Source organism: Rhinichthys klamathensis, unplaced genomic scaffold (assembly GCF_029890125.1).
Source record: "Rhinichthys klamathensis goyatoka isolate OS25496 unplaced genomic scaffold, OSU_Roscu_1.1 h1tg000874l_1, whole genome shotgun sequence".
Classification (NCBI taxonomy): domain Eukaryota; kingdom Metazoa; phylum Chordata; class Actinopteri; order Cypriniformes; family Leuciscidae; genus Rhinichthys; species Rhinichthys klamathensis.
The window spans coordinates 62382-80000 of record NW_026607235.1 but is presented as its reverse complement, the minus strand read 5'-3'; the positions used below and the strand labels follow the sequence as shown (position 1 = coordinate 80000).

Sequence of the window (17619 nt, the reverse complement as noted above, 5' to 3'; positions counted from 1 at the left end):
TATATTTAGGAAAAGACAGAAGCCGTTTGTCCACCAGTGTTTCTGTTTAGTTCTTTGGGTCTAATCTTTCTGGCTAGTCTTTTCTCCGACTAATCCATCTTGTATCAATGACTTAATCCTGAAATCCAATTATTCATCCCGTTCCTGCTCCTTTTCTCCGGAAACTGCCATTCGGCACTTGTTTCTCACTTCATAAATGCCTCTCTTTCCTCGGCTTCATTTTGCCACTTAAAACTGGTGCAATTACTCAAGTTCTTAAAGTCAATAATTGTATCTCTTAAAACTCATCTTAATCACCAAAATTACATATTTAAACGGTTTTTCTTTGTCGTCATGCCTTAAAATATCTTGAATGTAACTCGACACCCTCGCCTCATTTAGTATGCGCGGTTCTATGAATATGCAAATGAGCCCCGCCTCCACTCACTCCCTCAGCTCACAGATCCACTGGTTGACGATCACACGTTGATCTGATTGGTTACAAGGTCGTTTGTGACGTCAGAAACACCAGCGATTTCAAACCGTGTTTTTGAGACTGTCTTTGGTTCACTGCAGTTTTAAGGAGGAAATACTCAGCAATGCTGTCGACTTATGAACTTACACATGGTGTGTCTTAAAGCGTATTTAACACACCACATAGACACATAAACAACATTAAACGCTGGATTTACACCACAGGGGGACTTTAAGAATCCCAACCTTGACCAAGTCAGTGTAAAATCTGTTATCTCAGTCTCTTAGATGAAAATAATCTGTTTAATCCCTTTGAAACTGGTTTTCTCCCACTTCACAGAGCTGGAACTGGCCTTGTGACGTAGTGAATGACCTATCTGCACTGATAAAAATGATTTTGTGGTGAAGTAAATACTACAGAAAAAAACAATGTAGTTTACATGAAAAAAGTTAGTTCAGGCAAGAATAAAAAAAAAAAAGTAAATTCTATAGTAGTACTCAATTCAATCGTGTAGAAATGAAAGCGTAAATATCAACATTATAAAATTAAGTAAAATTACTCAACTTTTCTGATACTGGTGTTCCCATCATGCACTGGGCCATTAATAATTAATGAGGTATATTTTTCACTGTTTTCCATATGTATTTACACTATTTTATCATTGCTTTTGTTGTTAGGAGTAGTAACTGGCCATTTTGTGACATTTGGAGTTCATTTTCTACTTAAAATGACACATTCAAACACAAAAACGATCCATCAAATGTTACCGTCATTCTGAATTGTCTACCAAGTATTGAGGTCTGCGTTCACACATTTAACTTTAGAAATGAAGATATGGTGACACACACTATATGTATTGATTACTTAAACATAGCTAAGTAAATCATAAACTTAAAGAGTATGGGCTAATTCAATGTTATATTGTTAGAGTGAAATTTTGTACAAAGAAAAGTTTGATTATATAGATATTACTTAACCTTAAATTAGCTAAATAAATTTTACTTAATTTCTTATGTTACTTTCACTTAACTTAGGTAAGTATAGTTTACTTAATTCTATGTGAAAATTACTCAAAAAATATCACAAACTTGCCTTAAAAAAATTATAGATAAGAGCAACAGCCTCGGCTCCGCCTTTAAAATCTTGGTTTTCCTCCAATCTCTCAGACAATTTTCAATGCAAAAGTGCAATTCAAAACCTCTTTGTTTTTTCGAATGTTATCATCTTAAGTAGTGTCGCATGTTAATGCATCGTGAACTAACATGAACATTTTTATTACGTAACATCAACAAAGGCGAATACATGCCGTAAAAATATATTGACTCATTCATGTTAGTTAGTGCATCAACTAAAGTTAACAAGTAAGACCTTACTGTGTAAAGTGTTGGCAAGTCACCCAGACAACAACATGTAACACAGCTGATGCTCTAAATGCGTTTAATAAATTCATAAAGCTGCTCATTAACTATATTCCCACATCTGCGTCCGCTCACAGAACCAGTGAACACATCAGATCCTCTTCATAACGTCTTACTGTAACCTCGAGAAGCTGTCAGACGACCAAATGTTACCCATTATTTTCCATTATACCACAGTATTATTCCATTATTTTGTTTGTTTGGTATAATATCTTGATATTGTCATGTTTGGATTATCCATAACATTGTACCAGTTCCTCTTTTGGTTCAGATGTGTTAATCAGTTTCATTTCACAATTACATTTTGCACTATGAAAACTATTTAAATTGTAAAATATGTATCCAGTGTTTGTTGTGCTGGCTTTAACTTACACATAATGTGATTAGTATCTATTGAGAATCATATTGTTATTGTTATCCAAAAACACTCTTAGTGGCCTTTAAATATGTGTTTTCTTCATGACAAATGCAGTTTCTTGAGTTTGGCTATAAACTATCATTATTAGAGGAGACAGTGATGTTTATTCTTAATGATCAATGAAACCATCAAAATATGAGGAACACATTTTATATGTTTATAAAAACATCAAATATGAGGGATGAACAAAACACTAAACTTGTTTTTAATAATTTATCTGACAAAATTATTTTGAAAAAAGGCAAACAGCTATAGGTTTTATTTTACCATGCAAAAAAAAAAAAAAAATGCACAGAAAAACAAAAAGCTGACATTAAAGCATATCGACTACACATTAATCAGTGATCAGCTTCTCTTGTTTTTGCATGTGTTCAGAATTTCTTTGATTATGCAATATGCTTACAAAATCTTTATTAATATCTGAGTAAAGGGCTTGGGTGAACATCACGTTTGGCCACAACTGTATATCTAAGCAACAATAAAAAACACTTAAATACTGTATAAACACAGCTCTGTCCTGAGGGAACGCTGCAGATCCGTAACCGGACGCTGATGAGCGAAACTCAGTTACTGAGAGGTTCTGAACTCTGTCATGATGCACTGACACAGCGCTGGTGGACGATAACCACATGCACATTCATAACGCAGCGATGACGTCAGCACGGTTTCCTTATCTAGAGATGCACAAGCTCGTGGCGTCCTGAGCGGGAAGGTCCTCGGGTTCAGTGTGTGTGTGTGTGTGTGTGTGTGTGTGTGTGAACACTGAGGAAGCTGTGATGCATCACCTGACCCTGAACAGATCACAGAGAGCCTGATGGACCACACGGGTCAGGAGCTCAGAGAGAGCTGAGACTGATGCAGGACCAATAGAGGAGACGGAGACAGAGAACGCTTCACTGTTACTGAGCTCTCCATACCATAATGCACCAATTTCCCAGTAAAAGCTCATATAAAGAAGAAGAAGAAAAGCACCTGAAGCGTCTTCATCTCTGTGCTTTAGTGCGGGACACACTGCAGTATCATCATCATCAGTATGCGGGACACGGCCGTGACGTCATCACCGCACTCACGACTGAAGCGCAGAACATCAATCACGGGAATGACTCACAGCACGCGTGACGTCACACTGTCACCTTAAACAACTCGAGCGGACTGAGTTGCACTATATAGGCCTATATATATATATAGGCGAGGCCTATAGTCCAACTCATATATGTTTAAATATTCATTTTAAAACAAAACAAAAAATGGGATTTTGGACTTTTTGCTAATTACTAAAATGAATTTCATGAATGTGTTTGATGCTAGGACGTTTCATTCGTCCTTCCCAACAGTAAATCCGCTGCTGTAAAGCCTATTATCCAATTATTTGCACGCCTGATAGTGGGTCGCGCGCGCGCGCTCACTCACTCTCTCGCTTCTTTCCCTAATTGCCCTCACGTGATCATTGTTTATCAATATAAATGTATCGATAAGGCGCTCGCGGCCTCTGTAAAGTAATGCGAAAGAGAAGCGAAGACATGTCCGCCGTGCTCAACGCGTTCCTGCGCTGCGTCGCGTTCCTGCTGCCGCCCTCTTGGCTCCAGTTTTGCTGGTGGGTTGGGGAGGCGTCATGGCCCAATCCCAGAGCTCGATTCAAACACACAAAGCCTCTTACATATGAGGAAGTAGCAGCTCAAGACGAGCCCGAACGCGTCGCTTCTTCCTCCTCCTCTGACCGCGCCGCGTCGCCGCGCAGATTTCTGACGCTCCGCTCCGCGGTGGAGCGCGTTGTTTCGGCCGTCTGTGATCTGCACACGCGTCTGGGGAGTTTGTGCTCGCCGTACCGCGTCGCTGTCGGTTCCCCCGCGGAGGAGGACGCGTTCACGCCCGCGATCATGAGCGTCGACACGCACCTGCGGGAGATCAGCGCTCCGGTGACCATCACTGTGGCGATCCAGGCCGCGGAGGACGAGGAGCTCCAGGAGCCCGAGGAGGAGGACGCGTCATGCGGGAACATCGAGCTCCTCACGGGCAGCGGCAGCGAGGACGAGCTCAGACACGACAAGTCCAGGTACTGACAGACAGAGACAGAGAGAGAGAGTTGTGCGTGCATGTTTAAAACGAGACCTGTCATGTGTTTGAGGAACTGACTTATTGTTGATTTCATCCTTTCATCCACGTACACACGCAAACACACACACACGCAAATACACACACACCAGCTGCACTTGCAGGGCTATAAATAGACACGCTCACAATGCTTGACCCCATAAAAGTGTCAATTTCTAATTTGATTCAGTGAGCGTGAGGGGGAGTGTGTGTGTGTGTGAGTGCGTGTGACAGAGAGTGTGTGTGTTAAAGAGAGTGAGAGAAAGTGTGTGAGAGAGAAAGAGTGTGTGTGTGTGTGTGTGTGTGTGAGAGAGAGTGCGTGTGAGAGAGAGTGAAAGTGTGTGTGTGTGAGAGAGTGTTTGAGAGAGTGCGTGTGAGAGAAAGTGTGTGTGAGAGAGTGTGTGTGTGTGTGAGTGCGTGTGACAGAGAGTGTGTGTGTTAAAGAGAGTGAGAGAAAGTGTGTGACAGAGAAAGAGTGTGTGTGTGTGTGAGAGAGAGAGTGCGTGTGAGAGAGAGTGAAAGTGTGTGTGTGTGTGAGAGAGAGTGTTTGAGAGAGTGTGTGTGAGAGAGAGTGAAAGTGTGTGTGAGAGAGTGTTTGAGAGAGAGAGTGCGTGTGTGAGTGTGTGTGTGTGAGAGAGAGAAAGTGTTTGAGTGTCTGAAAGAGTGAGTGTGAGAGAGAGTGTGTGTGTGAGCGAGTGCGTGTGAGAGAGAGTGTGGGAGAAAGAGTGTGAGAGAGAGTGTGTGTGAGCGAGTGCGTGTGAGAGAGAGTGTGGGAGAAAGAGTGTGTGTGTGAGACAGTGAGTGCGTGTGAGAGAGAGTGTGTGTGTGAGAGAGAGAGTGTGTGAGAGAGAGAGAGTGAGTGTGTGTGTGAGAGTGAGTGTGTGCGTGAGAGAGAAAGAGTGTGTGTGAGAGAAAGTGTGTGTGTGTGAGAGAGTGCGTGTGAGAGAAAGTGTGTGTGTGAGAGTGTGTGAGAGAGAGTATGTGTGAAAGAGTGTGTGAGAGAGAGAGAGAGAGTGTGTGTGTGAGAGAGTGAGTGAGTGTGTGTGTGCGTGAGAGAGAGAGAGTGTGTGAGAGAGAGTGTGCCTGTGAGAGAGAGTGTGCGTGAGAGAGAGTGTGTGTGTGATCGACACCTGTCGCTCAGGGGGTGAAAGTTGGGAGGATTCTAAGGGCCCACACACTCCTGGGGCCGCAGAGAAGGGTTATTAAAGGGATAGTTCACCCAGAAACTCCCAGTAATCACTCTCCCTCATGTCGAACCCGTGAGACCACCGTTCATCTTCGGGACACAAATGAAGATATTTCTGATGTAGTGCCTCCAGTGCCGGCGCCGTCATCGCAACTTTCAAGGTCCAGAAACGTAGTTAGAATAGTCCATGTGACTCCAGTGGCTCAACCGTAATGTTACTAATTACTAAAGAATTTTAATTGGTGGGTGCACTATCCCTTTAATGGAATGCGTGCGGTAGGGGCCGACCTCGTACTCCTCACCGGGGCCCGGATGCCTGTCGGAGGAGTGGCACCAGACCTGTTGCTGCACTGGTTCTGCTGGTTCTCCAGGACGGTCCAGTCCAGTGACCAGATCAGTGTCAGTCCCACTAAACACAGCTGCTGATATAAAGCTCACACGTGACCCTGATCCCAGACCAGTCTCGAGTCGCACGGGTGGATCTGTGGCAATACCCAACACTACACTGTATGGGTCAGAATTATCCATTTTTCTTTTATGCCAAAAATCATTAGGATATTAAGTAAAGATCGTGTTCCATGAAGATATTTCGTAAATGTCCTACCGTAAATATATAAAACATTTATTTCTGAGTGGATGCAGCACAAGCGCGAGCACAAATGCACAACTTTAAGGCGATTTTCTCAATGTTTAGATTTATTTGCACTCTCAGATTCTAGATTTTCAAATATTGTCCTATCCTAACAAACCACACATCAACGGAAAGCTTATTTATTCAGCGTTCAGATGATTCATAAATCTCAATCTCAGAAAATTGACCCATGGGACTGGTTTTGTGGTCCGGGGTCACATATATACATCAACATAATTCCTATACACATCCTGCAATAAACATTTACTGGGAATAAATTGGGTTATACACTTACAAATAATCTGAGAATGGCCAAATATTGGGTTATGAATCCGTCTAGATCAGAGGTTTTCAATCTTTTAGACCCCAAAATATGATCCTCCTGATCTTTTAAAAAGCCATATTTCTCAATTTATACAAATTTATATTGATATGCTAGACCAATGTAAAATATTATTTGAAAAATATTTAGTATCTATTATTAGCTTGTGTACTTTTCTCTACGCACTATAGCACTGTACTGTGGTATTTATTTAAATTTATTTTATAATATCGTATAATGTTTTTTTTAAATCTTTTACACTGGTTTCCACAGACCCCACCAATACATAAAATATTTATATATATTAATATTTTGTTATATACTTTAATTTTTTTAAAACATTTCTTTACGCTTTTCCAGGGACCCCAGCACTTACTTGCGGCCCCAGGTTTATTTATTTATCTTAATAAATAAAAATTTATTGTATACTTAATTTGTATTAATATTTTTCCTTTCTAAGCTCTTCCTTATGCCCCCCATGGTTATATTTGTTTATTTTAATAATCTATAATTTATTTAATTTTATTATTTATATTTCCTGCTAGCTCTTCCTTTAAACCCCCTTGTTTAAAAAACATATGCTGTTTTCCATGGGCCCCAGTAATACATAATTATTTATACAAATTAAATAAGTATATATTAAATTAAGAAATGATTTGCACTTATTTTCTGAGCTTTTCCAGGGACCCCAGGACTTGTGGCCCCCTGGTTTATTTATTTATCCTAATTTTTTTATTGTATACTTAATTTGTATTAACTGTTTTTTAATACATTTCTTGAATAATTATTCAGAATTCTATTATTTATATATATATTTTATTTATTAAAAAGATTCCTTGAAAGCCTGGTCTAGATCACGAATGCACTCGGTGACCGCGGCAAACGCCGACCCACGTCTCCCTCATGACCTATGGAGCCGTTTTCCCACTCGCGTGTGTGTGTGTGTGTGTGTGTGTGTGAAGCGCTGATGCTCTATTGTCCCTCAGCGTCCGTGGGCGGGTCATGACGGCTCTCTCTGTGCTTGAAGGGTTTCCCGCCCCGCTCGAGTGTCTCTTCAGGAGCGCGTGTTTAAACGCGGAGTGACTCATCGGTTGAATGTTTCCTGAAGGTTACTCGCAGCGATGGAAAGGTAACCTCACCGCAGCTTTAGAAGAGCCGGTTTGTTTTCCTCTGGTCAGCATGTGTTGAGCGTTCAGATGGAGAGGTCTCGTGGGCAGCGACTTGTGATGCTCGTGTTTTTGCACAGGCTGTTGGATTGTGGGGGAAAGAGAGATTTGAGGGGGGATGATGGGAAACAGACGGGCTCCCTGCTGCTGCTGATGATGATGGACGTGTGTGTGTGTGTGTGTGTGTCAGTGGCGCCGGGACCAGCGGTGGCGAGCTGGAGGAGGAGAGCTGGCAGCCTCCGGACCCGGAGCTGATCCACAAACTGGTGGTGCAGATCGAGTTTTATCTGTCGGATGAGAATCTGGAGCACGACGCGTTCCTGCTCAAACACGTGCGGCGCAACAAGCTGGGCTTCGTCAGCGTGAAGCTGCTCACCTCCTTCAAGAAGGTACGATCCAGATCTTAAAGTCCCCATCTAATCAATCATTCTATCCCTAAAACTCACCAAAATGACTCCTCAAATTCATGCCTTGAAATATCTTAAATGTTACTCGCCTCATTTAGTATGCGTGGCTCTATGAATATGCAAATGAGCCCCGCCTCCACTCACTCCCTCAGCTCAGAGATCCACTGGTTGACGATCACACGTTGATCTGATTGGTTACAAGGTCGTTTGTGACGTCAGAAACACCAGCGATTTCAAACCGTGTTTTTGAGACTGTCTTTGGTTCACTGCAGTTTTAAGCAGAAAATACTCAGCAATGCTGTCGACTTATGAACTTACACATGGTGTGTCTTAAAGCGTATTAAACACACCACATAGACACATAAACAACATTAAAAACTTGACTTTCACCACAGCGGGACCTTAATATTTCCATAGACCCTTTTCACATTTGCGTGGTTCTCGTAACTTCTATAGTGGTGAACGGGAAACTACAACAAATCATTTGTGTGTTCCCATTTGCCCCAATAGCAAAATAAAAAAATCCCTGATAGTTTCTATGACTTTCTAGAAAAAAAAATAGAGATTGATTACATTGTTCAGATGTCAAACTCGTCGTCACTTCTTTTTAGCAAAAAATTATGTTCTTCCTCTGTGTTTCTGCTTGTTTTCCAGCAGAAATATCTAAATATTCTTAAATCAAGGTAGATTTACTGGAGAAGCGACATGACTGAAGATATTAAGTCTTGTTTACTGAAAAATGCATCAAAAGGAAGCAAGTTTGTGCTTAAAAAAAGAACTAATATCTGCCAAAGGGGTCAGAAAAATTCTCTCGTTTCCATTTCCACTCCATTGGCAGATATTAGTTCTTGTTTTAAGCACAAACTCACTTCATTTTGAATGTCTCATAAAACAAGACTTAATATCTTCAGTCATTCTGCTTCTCCAGTAAATGTGTCTTGATTTAAGAATGTTTATTTGTGCTGGAAAACAAAACGGTGTCAACTCTGATAACAAGGTAAGAAAACAAAGTATAGTGTTTTTAATATGAAGCCTCAAATGTCCAAAAGAAAATGTCAGACAGACTGATCTCGAGTCAGTACCAATACAATACCTGTAAAAAAAAAGATGAATAATAGTGAAAAGGCTCCATTCGTCCACATGCGGTTCTTGATCGTAGGCCATTCAGTGTCAATGTCTGTGTTTCATGTCATTCCACCTCAAAGTACAGGTTTAAATAAGCTTGATGAAGACATTAGTGTTTGACATTAGCGTTTCACCATCAGAATGTGCGTCAAATCAGTGAAAGCAGCAGGAGATGCAATATAATAATTCAGTGCATGATAATTACTTTCAAGGACCATTAAAAGCATTTGTGTTTCCCCGTGCTGACATTATTTCAACATTTTGAAAAGCCTGTTCCTTTTTTAACAACAGCCCAACAAAACCATCGTTTCCTTTGTGTTATTCTCATTCAGTTTCTTTAAAGGTGTTTCAACACACTTCAATGCAGAGATCTGAGTCATGAGTCGAACCAACCCGCTCACGGATGAATCACAAACTCAGAGGCAGAAAGGATTTGAAAACAAGCTCACTTAAACAGTTTGACAAGGGAATCCCATGAAGCACTGAGAACGACAATCCAATCGGAAACGATATAAAGCTGCTGCTTTAGTCACGGATTATGAAGCACAGAAACGACATACTGTGAGATTTACACAAATAGTAATAGTTTAAGTGTGTATTTGGAGATTACGTCATTCGCAATGCTTCATCCGTCCCTGCTTAACTCTTGCCAATATTTTCATTTCCATGGTAACGGTGGCTTTTGATTGGAGGATCTCTCGTCAGGATTACGGGTAGATCATTCTTCACCAGGAATTTGGCTATTAAACAATTTGATAAAAATGCTGAAATCACACCGACTCGTGCAAATGTTGCTCTTTTTTTGATTCATGTACATTTTAACTTGTGCTCACACATATACAGTTTACAAATGCAAACAAGTGAACAGATATGATTAGTAGTTTCCAGGTCACGAGGTCTTTAAAGTCGCCCTGTGGTGTAAATCCAGCTTTTAATGTTGTTTATGTGTCTATGTGGTGTGTTTAATCTGCTTTAAGACACACCATGTGTAAGTTCATAAGTCGACAGCATTGCTGAGTATTTTCTGCTTAAAACTGCAGTGAACCAAAGACAGTCTCAAAAACACGGTTTGAAATCTCTGGTGTTTCTGACGTCACAAACGACCTTGTAACCAATCAGATCAACGTGTGATCGTCAACCAGTGGCTCTCTGAGCTGAGGGAGTGAGTGGAGGCGGGGCTCATTTGCATATTCATAGAACCACGGATACTAAATGAGGCGAGGGTGTCGAGTTACATCTAAGATATTTCAAGGCATGAAGACATTTTTTTTTTCAAGGGAAAAAACTTTATCATTTTGGTGATTAAGATGAGTTTTAAGGGATAAAATGATTGACTACAGGGGGACTTTAAGTCATTTTGCTTAAGTAAATGTACTGTTATTTAAAGAGGAACTATATGCCCTTTTACAGTCGTGATGTAGTTTCAGGCTCTACTAGAACAGGTTTTCCTGCTTGAATGTTGATTATTCTCCTCATATTCTCCATTGTTGCGGCTCCTCTCTTCCCAGTCTGTCAGTAACGCTCTGTTTACTTCCTGTCTCTATGAAGCCCCTCCTCCTGAAAAGCACACTAATTTTAGTAATTAAAGATAAGTTTTAAGGATAAAATTGATTACAGGGGGGACTTTAACATGATTGATGGTCATACCTGAACCATCACTGAACTTACTTAAGCTGGACTGTGACGCTATTCTCTTCTAGAAATAAACTTTGTTGCATTATTATCCTGTTACCTCTGTAAAGCTGCTTTGAATGATTTGTAAAAAGCGCTATGTAAGGGGCTTTCGCACCGGGTAGTTATAGGCACTAGACACCAGTGTGGTTCACCGAGAACTAATGGTCCCATAGGAACGTTTCCTGGTTTGCGTTCACATTCTCCTGTTCATTAGTTTATGATCTGTCTAACAGTCCTGTCGAATACATTATTAGATTGAACTGTTATACACAGAAAGTAGACGGTAATGAACAGTTATTAGCGTATGGCGTGTGTTGATGCCCAGTGTTGCTGAGCAGAAATACATCATGTTTCTCTCGGTCCCTCAGAGTTGCGTTGGAATTTCTCCTCAGTGTAAAGATTAAGAGGCTCATCTATCTCTGTTTTACATGTTCGTAGAGTTAGTTTGTGGAGTAAATATATAGGCTATAATCTGTGTTTACACAGCTTTTTAATGATGGCGGGTGCTGGTGTTTCGCGTGCGTTCGGCCAATCAGAGAACACTAAAGTCACTGTAGTTCCTATAGCGCTGGGTTAGACCGACTCTGGAGGAGTAAATTAGTAAAGGAGTTCCTAGAGCTAAAATCGCTCCTAGTTCCTGCGGTGCGAACAAACATGCCAACATCCGCCAATAGTTCTAGGAACTATGAAAAGGCTCCTCCGGTGCGAAAGCCCCTATAAATAAAGGTGACTTGACCTGAAGAATGTTGAACATGTCTCTCTCTCTCTCTCTCTCAGGTCAAGCACTTGACGCGGGACTGGAGAACCACGGCGTACGCCTTGCGTCACTCAAGCCTGCTGGAGCTGAACGAAGAGGGCCGGAAGGTGCGGCGCAGGTCAACCGTGCCGGTTTTCGCCAGCGAGTCTTTACCGAGTCGGATGCTGTTGCTCAGCGAACTGAAGCGTTGGCCGGAGCTCGACGTAGCGTTCGGAGGAGACGCCGGTAACGGAGGCCCGACCCAACAGGAGCGGCTCATGGAGCTTCTTCTGAAGGCGTTTGGAAACTACGGGCCGATCGCCTCGGTGCGGGTCCTCAAACCCGGGAAGGACTTGCCGGCGGATCTGAAGAAGCTGAGTGGGCGTTATTCCCAACTGGGAACGGAAGAGTGCGCAATCGTAGAGTTCGAAGAAGTGGAGGCGGCGATGAAAGCCCACGAGGCGTTCGGCATAGACGGAGGAATGAAAGTGGTTCTGATCGGCACCAAACCTCCGAAGAAAAAGGTCCAGAAAGACCGGCAACGAGATGAAGGCGGCCTGCGTAAAAGTCGCTCGCTCAACAGTCGCGTGCGAGAGCTTCAGTATCTCGGAGGCGACGACTCCGCCGCTAGCTCTTCGGAAACGGAAAGCAATCCTACATCGCCTCGTTTATCACGCAAGTCGCGTTCCTGCAACAAGCTCAGTCCGACAAGCGCCGGTCCGAATCATCTCAGCCCGGTTGTTTCGCCGCGCTCGAGTCCGTGGAGCAGCCCACGCGCAAGCCCGTGTTCCCAACGGAAAACGCACCACTCTGGGAAGTCTCCGCTAGCTAGCGAGGGTCGTTTGAGTCCGGAACCGGGCCGGCGTTGGGCGGACTATTCCTCGGATAGCAGCTTGACGCCGTCGGGAAGCCCGTGGGTCCAGCGGCGCAAGCAAGTGGCGAGCCAGGAGAGTAGCCCGGTGGGAAGCCCGATGCTAGGCCGGAAGATCCAGAACGCCGACGGGCTTCCCCCGGGAGTGGTCCGGCTCCCGAGAGGTCCAGACGGGACTCGAGGCTTCCACTGTCCTGGACCCGGGAAATCTGCGTCCACGCAAACCTGAAGACTCCTGTCGTCAACTCTCACACTCTCTCAACTCAACGCATCTCTGTAGGACTTTTGTAAAACCTTTTTCTATGCTATTTTTGTTAACGTTTTATACATCTTAATTTAACTGATTTCCTCATTGAATGATGGCATCACGACAAAGGGAAGCCGTTCTGAAAGTATTTAAGTTTTTAAAAATCGCCTCCGTATTTTTCCCCGGTGTTGGTTCTGATCTCGGTAACACCACCATTTGCCTTTTCTGATGATGCCGTGGACGTAATCTCCTGGGATAACCCCCCCACCCCCAACCCCCCCGGCGCTGGAAATCCCTGAAGGAATATATTTGCTTTATCTTCTGTTTTGTTTCTGCCTTTAAACGTGCTTCTCATTTTAGTGATTTATGGATCTCTTTTTTCTTTTCCTTTCCTCTGTTCTTGGGTTCGAGTCCTCTCTGCTTCCTCGCAGTGAAAGAGTGTTTGAGGTTTCTGTCCTGAGCACTAATGCCTCGTATCTGCCTTCATCTGAGTGAAGGCATCGCACAGTCTGCTTCCGTACTGTACAAATAAATCACTACAATCGCAGCTATCTGGGGTATTGCTCATTTCTTTGGATCCAATATTCTCTTGCTTCTGGCGGTTTTGTTTTGCATTTCAATTCGCTGTAGTGTTCGGTTATGTAAATCAGGGGTTCTCTACTGCTTTCCCATTCAGATTTAACTCTGAACACTTTCTGTGCATATTTTGTACGATAAACAATTACGACCGATCAATGTTCACTTACAATGCATGTTACAGTCAAGCCAAAATGTATTCACACACCAACATTTCTCACATATCAGTTTATTCGCTGTAGTTTAGATGGAAAACGGTAATAAAATATAACCATAACTCACTGGTTTTGTCCGTCCTTCTGTTAGACTCTCACACATGAATTATGTTGAATATCTGTCAGCTGTTAAATTGAACTACACACTTAGATAATACCAGTTTAGCTCAACCAGTGACCAAGCAATGCTTCATGTTGTTCAGTGTGTGTGTAAAAAGAGCATTAGCGATTACAGAAAACATAATCAGCTCAAAGTGGCCGGATAATATTTAGTCCACTGTATGAAGAATATTTGGGTATAATAAGTCAGTTTACGTTATTTTACTTTCCTCGCTTACATAAATGATCTATAGTGTCCTGCACACACTAGTGAAAATAATATCAAATATCTGGTGTCTGAATAACTTTTGGTCTGACTGTATAATAATGCATTCATAAATAATTGCAACCAAAGTTCAAATGCATTTTAATATTTAAAGATTTCTTGCATCTGAAGTTGGTTTGTCATGTGTTTTAATGCACTGTTCAATGAATGTTCAATGAACTGTGGTCATGAGATCATACAATAAGGCATAATTAATGCAATACATATAAAGGCTTAATTTTTCAATGAACTGCATAGGCCCGGCGACAATAAGCATGACTGATGGAGGACAAATGATAGTGACAGTTATGTAAATGCATTAACAGTCGTGCCATTTACAGCCTAACACTTTGAACAAACACTAGGCTAAATATTGTGTTCGCATCAGCCATATTACCAAGTGTCGGATTAATTTGTGCCTAGAGTTTGACATTAACAAACACTTCCAGATTCAGGAGCATTTCCTCTATGCATGCTGTTGTACGATGCGTTGTGTTCACCCCTGTTGAGACGCAGATAATGCCTGGTCTCTCAGAGTCTGAGAAGGGCAGCTGCATTGCTCTTCTAATAGTAATGTGATGTTTTGAGTTAATGATCACGTAAAATCCATCAGAACGGATGATTTCACTTCACTAGATTGCAGCCGAATCTGCGGTAAAGGTGACCATTTGGTCCCATTTCCTCAAGATAGTTTTATTTGACACAGCATGACATGGTAATGTTTCTAAGCAACTGCCTGATCTCCACAGGAAAGCACAGTATATTTCAGTTCAGTCAGATGAATTTCTGCAGGTCATCTGAGTTCAGGCCTGAGCCGGATTTTACCTGAACAGAGTCTCTTCAAAAGGATGTTTGCATGCAGCCAGTAGTATACGATAATTTGCATTAATATCAGTAAATGAGTGTGCTTTTATCTGCATCATACTAGGCTCAATAAGCATTGTCAATTATAGTTCATTTTCTGGTAGAACGAAATATCTGGATGTCCAATTAAATTGGCAACAACATCTTTTGGCCAGATTGTCCATTGAGCATGAAATCCGTCTCATGGTTTCCACATCACAAATGAATCCATCTCAGTAATGGCTTCAGTAGAAAGCCTGTATCATTTAAATCTTGTGATTTGTACAATTATATCCAGCCCCCAACTAAAGCAATGATGCCAAGCCATTTTCTGAATTCTGTGGCTCATAGTCATAACTAATATGTTGCCAATTTAATACACTCCTACATGCACACACTCCCTCTATCTACTCAAGTATAAAGTCACTTTCCAGAACCTTCACCCTCTCGTTCCTCCAACACTTAACTAACCAATACACATTACACATCCATTGACAAAGACGCAACTCAATATGAAAATCGTGTTCTCTTTCTCTGTTTTTCTGCTTCTCTTCCAGCTCTTTTGACTCATTTTGTAGCTTATACTTTAATCTAGCCATTTTTAAGTCATTATACAAACCACTATATAGTACTGTACCACTGTCTGTTTTTATAAAGGAACTCCCTACGTGTGTGCTTCATCCTCACAAAACTCTTCATCTCGCACAGCTGTTTCATTCTTAGAAAGTAAAATCGGTAAAATATCTCAATACAAGCGTTTCAGTCAATGTTCTTAAACCAGCGCGGGAAAAATCAACCCGCGACAACGTTTAAAAGTCGCCAAATTACGCGGGAAAACAGCGGTCATGCTCGGTGTAACGGATTATCGCTAAAGAAAAATAAATAAATAGGGCGGGGACTTGTTTCTGTCGGTTGTTGATTGGATGTTGACGTGTTCTGAGACTCGCGCTTAAAACTGCACATGCGCATTGGCTGGTCAAGCCTGAAAAATAGGCTTTTTTAATGTTAGTTGAGCATAAGTAACAACATTTATGGGACGATTCATGTTAGTTTTTGTTGCTGTGAATGTGTACAGTATTCTCTTATTAATACATTAGCATAGCCTACTGCATTTCTTCAGAATGCACAATGTGCTGTAATTGAATGTGCTTGTGCATGAAACAAAAGAGACAGAATTTACATGATCCCTTTTAATATCTAACATATTGTACTGCTGTTTAGTAAGAATTTGGCAGTATGTAGTCACAGTATACGTGCTTTATAAAGTGGGAACAGAAGCTCTGGATGTAACGGACTAACAACACAAATGTGGGTCAAAATATGAACAGAAGAAAGAAGTACTTACATTTGGTCACGATGACAGAGGATTGTGTGTTCCTGAGAGAAAGAAAGATGTTTGTTCAGACTGGAACTGGATTTCAATAGATCTCAAACATCATGTTCTTAAAAATGGCCATTTAATGATCATTCAAAGAGGAAAAGAACATTTTTACATTCCACAAATATTTGGAACGGTTTAACTAGAACTAGTGCTGATAGTGACGTGATAAACCTCTAACAGTGAGTATTAAATCTGCAAAAATACTTTTTTTACTCAGTGTTTCCTAGTACAAATATCATTCGTAAATTAAGCTCCGTACTGGAAAACAAGACAAAAACACTGAGGAAAAACATCTTTTTTTTGTTGCAGTTTGAGCTAAAGTTTTACCTGCTGGATCAGAAAACATGTGAACAAATCCCACAGATGCACATTAAATAACACATAGAGACACTTACCAGAGAAGCTGAACAGGTGCTTTTGGTTAAGGGTGCAACTACTTTAATATTTCATCTACATTTGGTAAGTAGTCCTGTAGTGATGTCCCGTCTTTCAAACTAAATAAAAAGTCTACAAAAGTGCATATGTGAAGTCCGTGGAGCTCAAACACAACAGTTTTGGTGTTAAAGGTCAAAGGTCGATTCCCAAGGAAGGCATGAACTGAGTAAACGTGGACCATTCCTGCAAGTCATTGTGGATAAAAGCATCAGGCAGATAAATCAATATGTGGCACCATCGACCAATCAGAAACAGCGATTCCAGGAAACGTGGTTTTCATCCAGCGCTCAATGTTTCTTCCATTAAACATTCGTCGTCTTTCACACTCGTGGACAGAAAACATCCACACACACATTTAACTGTTTATTTTATTGCTCTTGATCTATCAGCGTCTGTAGATTTCAGTCTCAGTCTTTAAAGGCGGAGAGTTTGAGTCAGAGAGCTCCACTTCTGCAGCTTTACACACTTTTATTCATATCTATGTTCTTCATAAATCATTCACCTGCTTTATACAATATTTCATTCCGACAAACATGGAGAAAATTTACGTTTTCCGTCAGTATTTTCTGATTTATATCCAGAATCCCCTCTGGAAAAACCTTTAAACAAAATCACACTGATTTTGTATGCAAATAAGTGCATATTTAATTAGCTAACACCTCATTTGCATATCCACAACATTTCAGAAAAGTTTGCAATTCTTCTAATCAATCAAATGTAGAATGACAGTGATGACTTGATTCACAGGGAGTGTGTTGCCTTGAATCTGAGAGGAATATTGTTACACAAAACCAAACACAGGTGAGAATCATCAACCTAACAGTGTTTATTCAGAAATCAACATTCAGCACAGAGAATCACTCATATTTACACTTATATTTACACATGCACCGACACAGATGAGTTTAGATACATATTGTACATATTTGACCATCTTCTGCGTCCTCGGCCCAGAGCAGTGTGTGTGAGAGACAGCGAGTGAGTGTGTGTGTGTGTTTGAGTGTGAGTGACAGGGAGCGAGTGAGGGTGTGTGCGTGCGTCAAGTGTGTGTGTGTGTGA

At 41.4% G+C, this 17619-nt stretch overlaps 1 protein-coding gene across 1 annotated transcript; it reads left to right on the top strand.

Annotated features, from left to right (window-relative positions):
* Positions 1-3737: 3737 nt before the first annotated feature.
* Positions 3738-13293, top strand: larp6a (La ribonucleoprotein 6, translational regulator a). Its single transcript, XM_056243958.1, has 3 exons — positions 3738-4343; positions 7877-8075; positions 11670-13293. The coding sequence occupies exons 1-3, from the start codon at positions 3790-3792 to the stop codon at positions 12726-12728; spliced, it is 1812 nt and encodes a 603-aa protein (XP_056099933.1). The 5' UTR covers positions 3738-3789; the 3' UTR covers positions 12729-13293.
* The last annotated feature ends 4326 nt before the right edge of the window (positions 13294-17619 follow it).

Excerpts from the sequence above, each read along its gene's own strand:
- larp6a (XM_056243958.1), top strand. The coding sequence starts at position 3,790 with ATGCGAAAGAGAAGCGAAGACATGTCCGCCGTGCTCAACGCGTTCCTG. Across the intron at positions 4,344-7,876 it reads CTCAGACACGACAAGTCCAG|TGGCGCCGGGACCAGCGGTG; the intron begins GTACTGACAGAC and ends TGTGTGTGTCAG. Across the intron at positions 8,076-11,669 it reads TGCTCACCTCCTTCAAGAAG|GTCAAGCACTTGACGCGGGA; the intron begins GTACGATCCAGA and ends TCTCTCTCTCAG.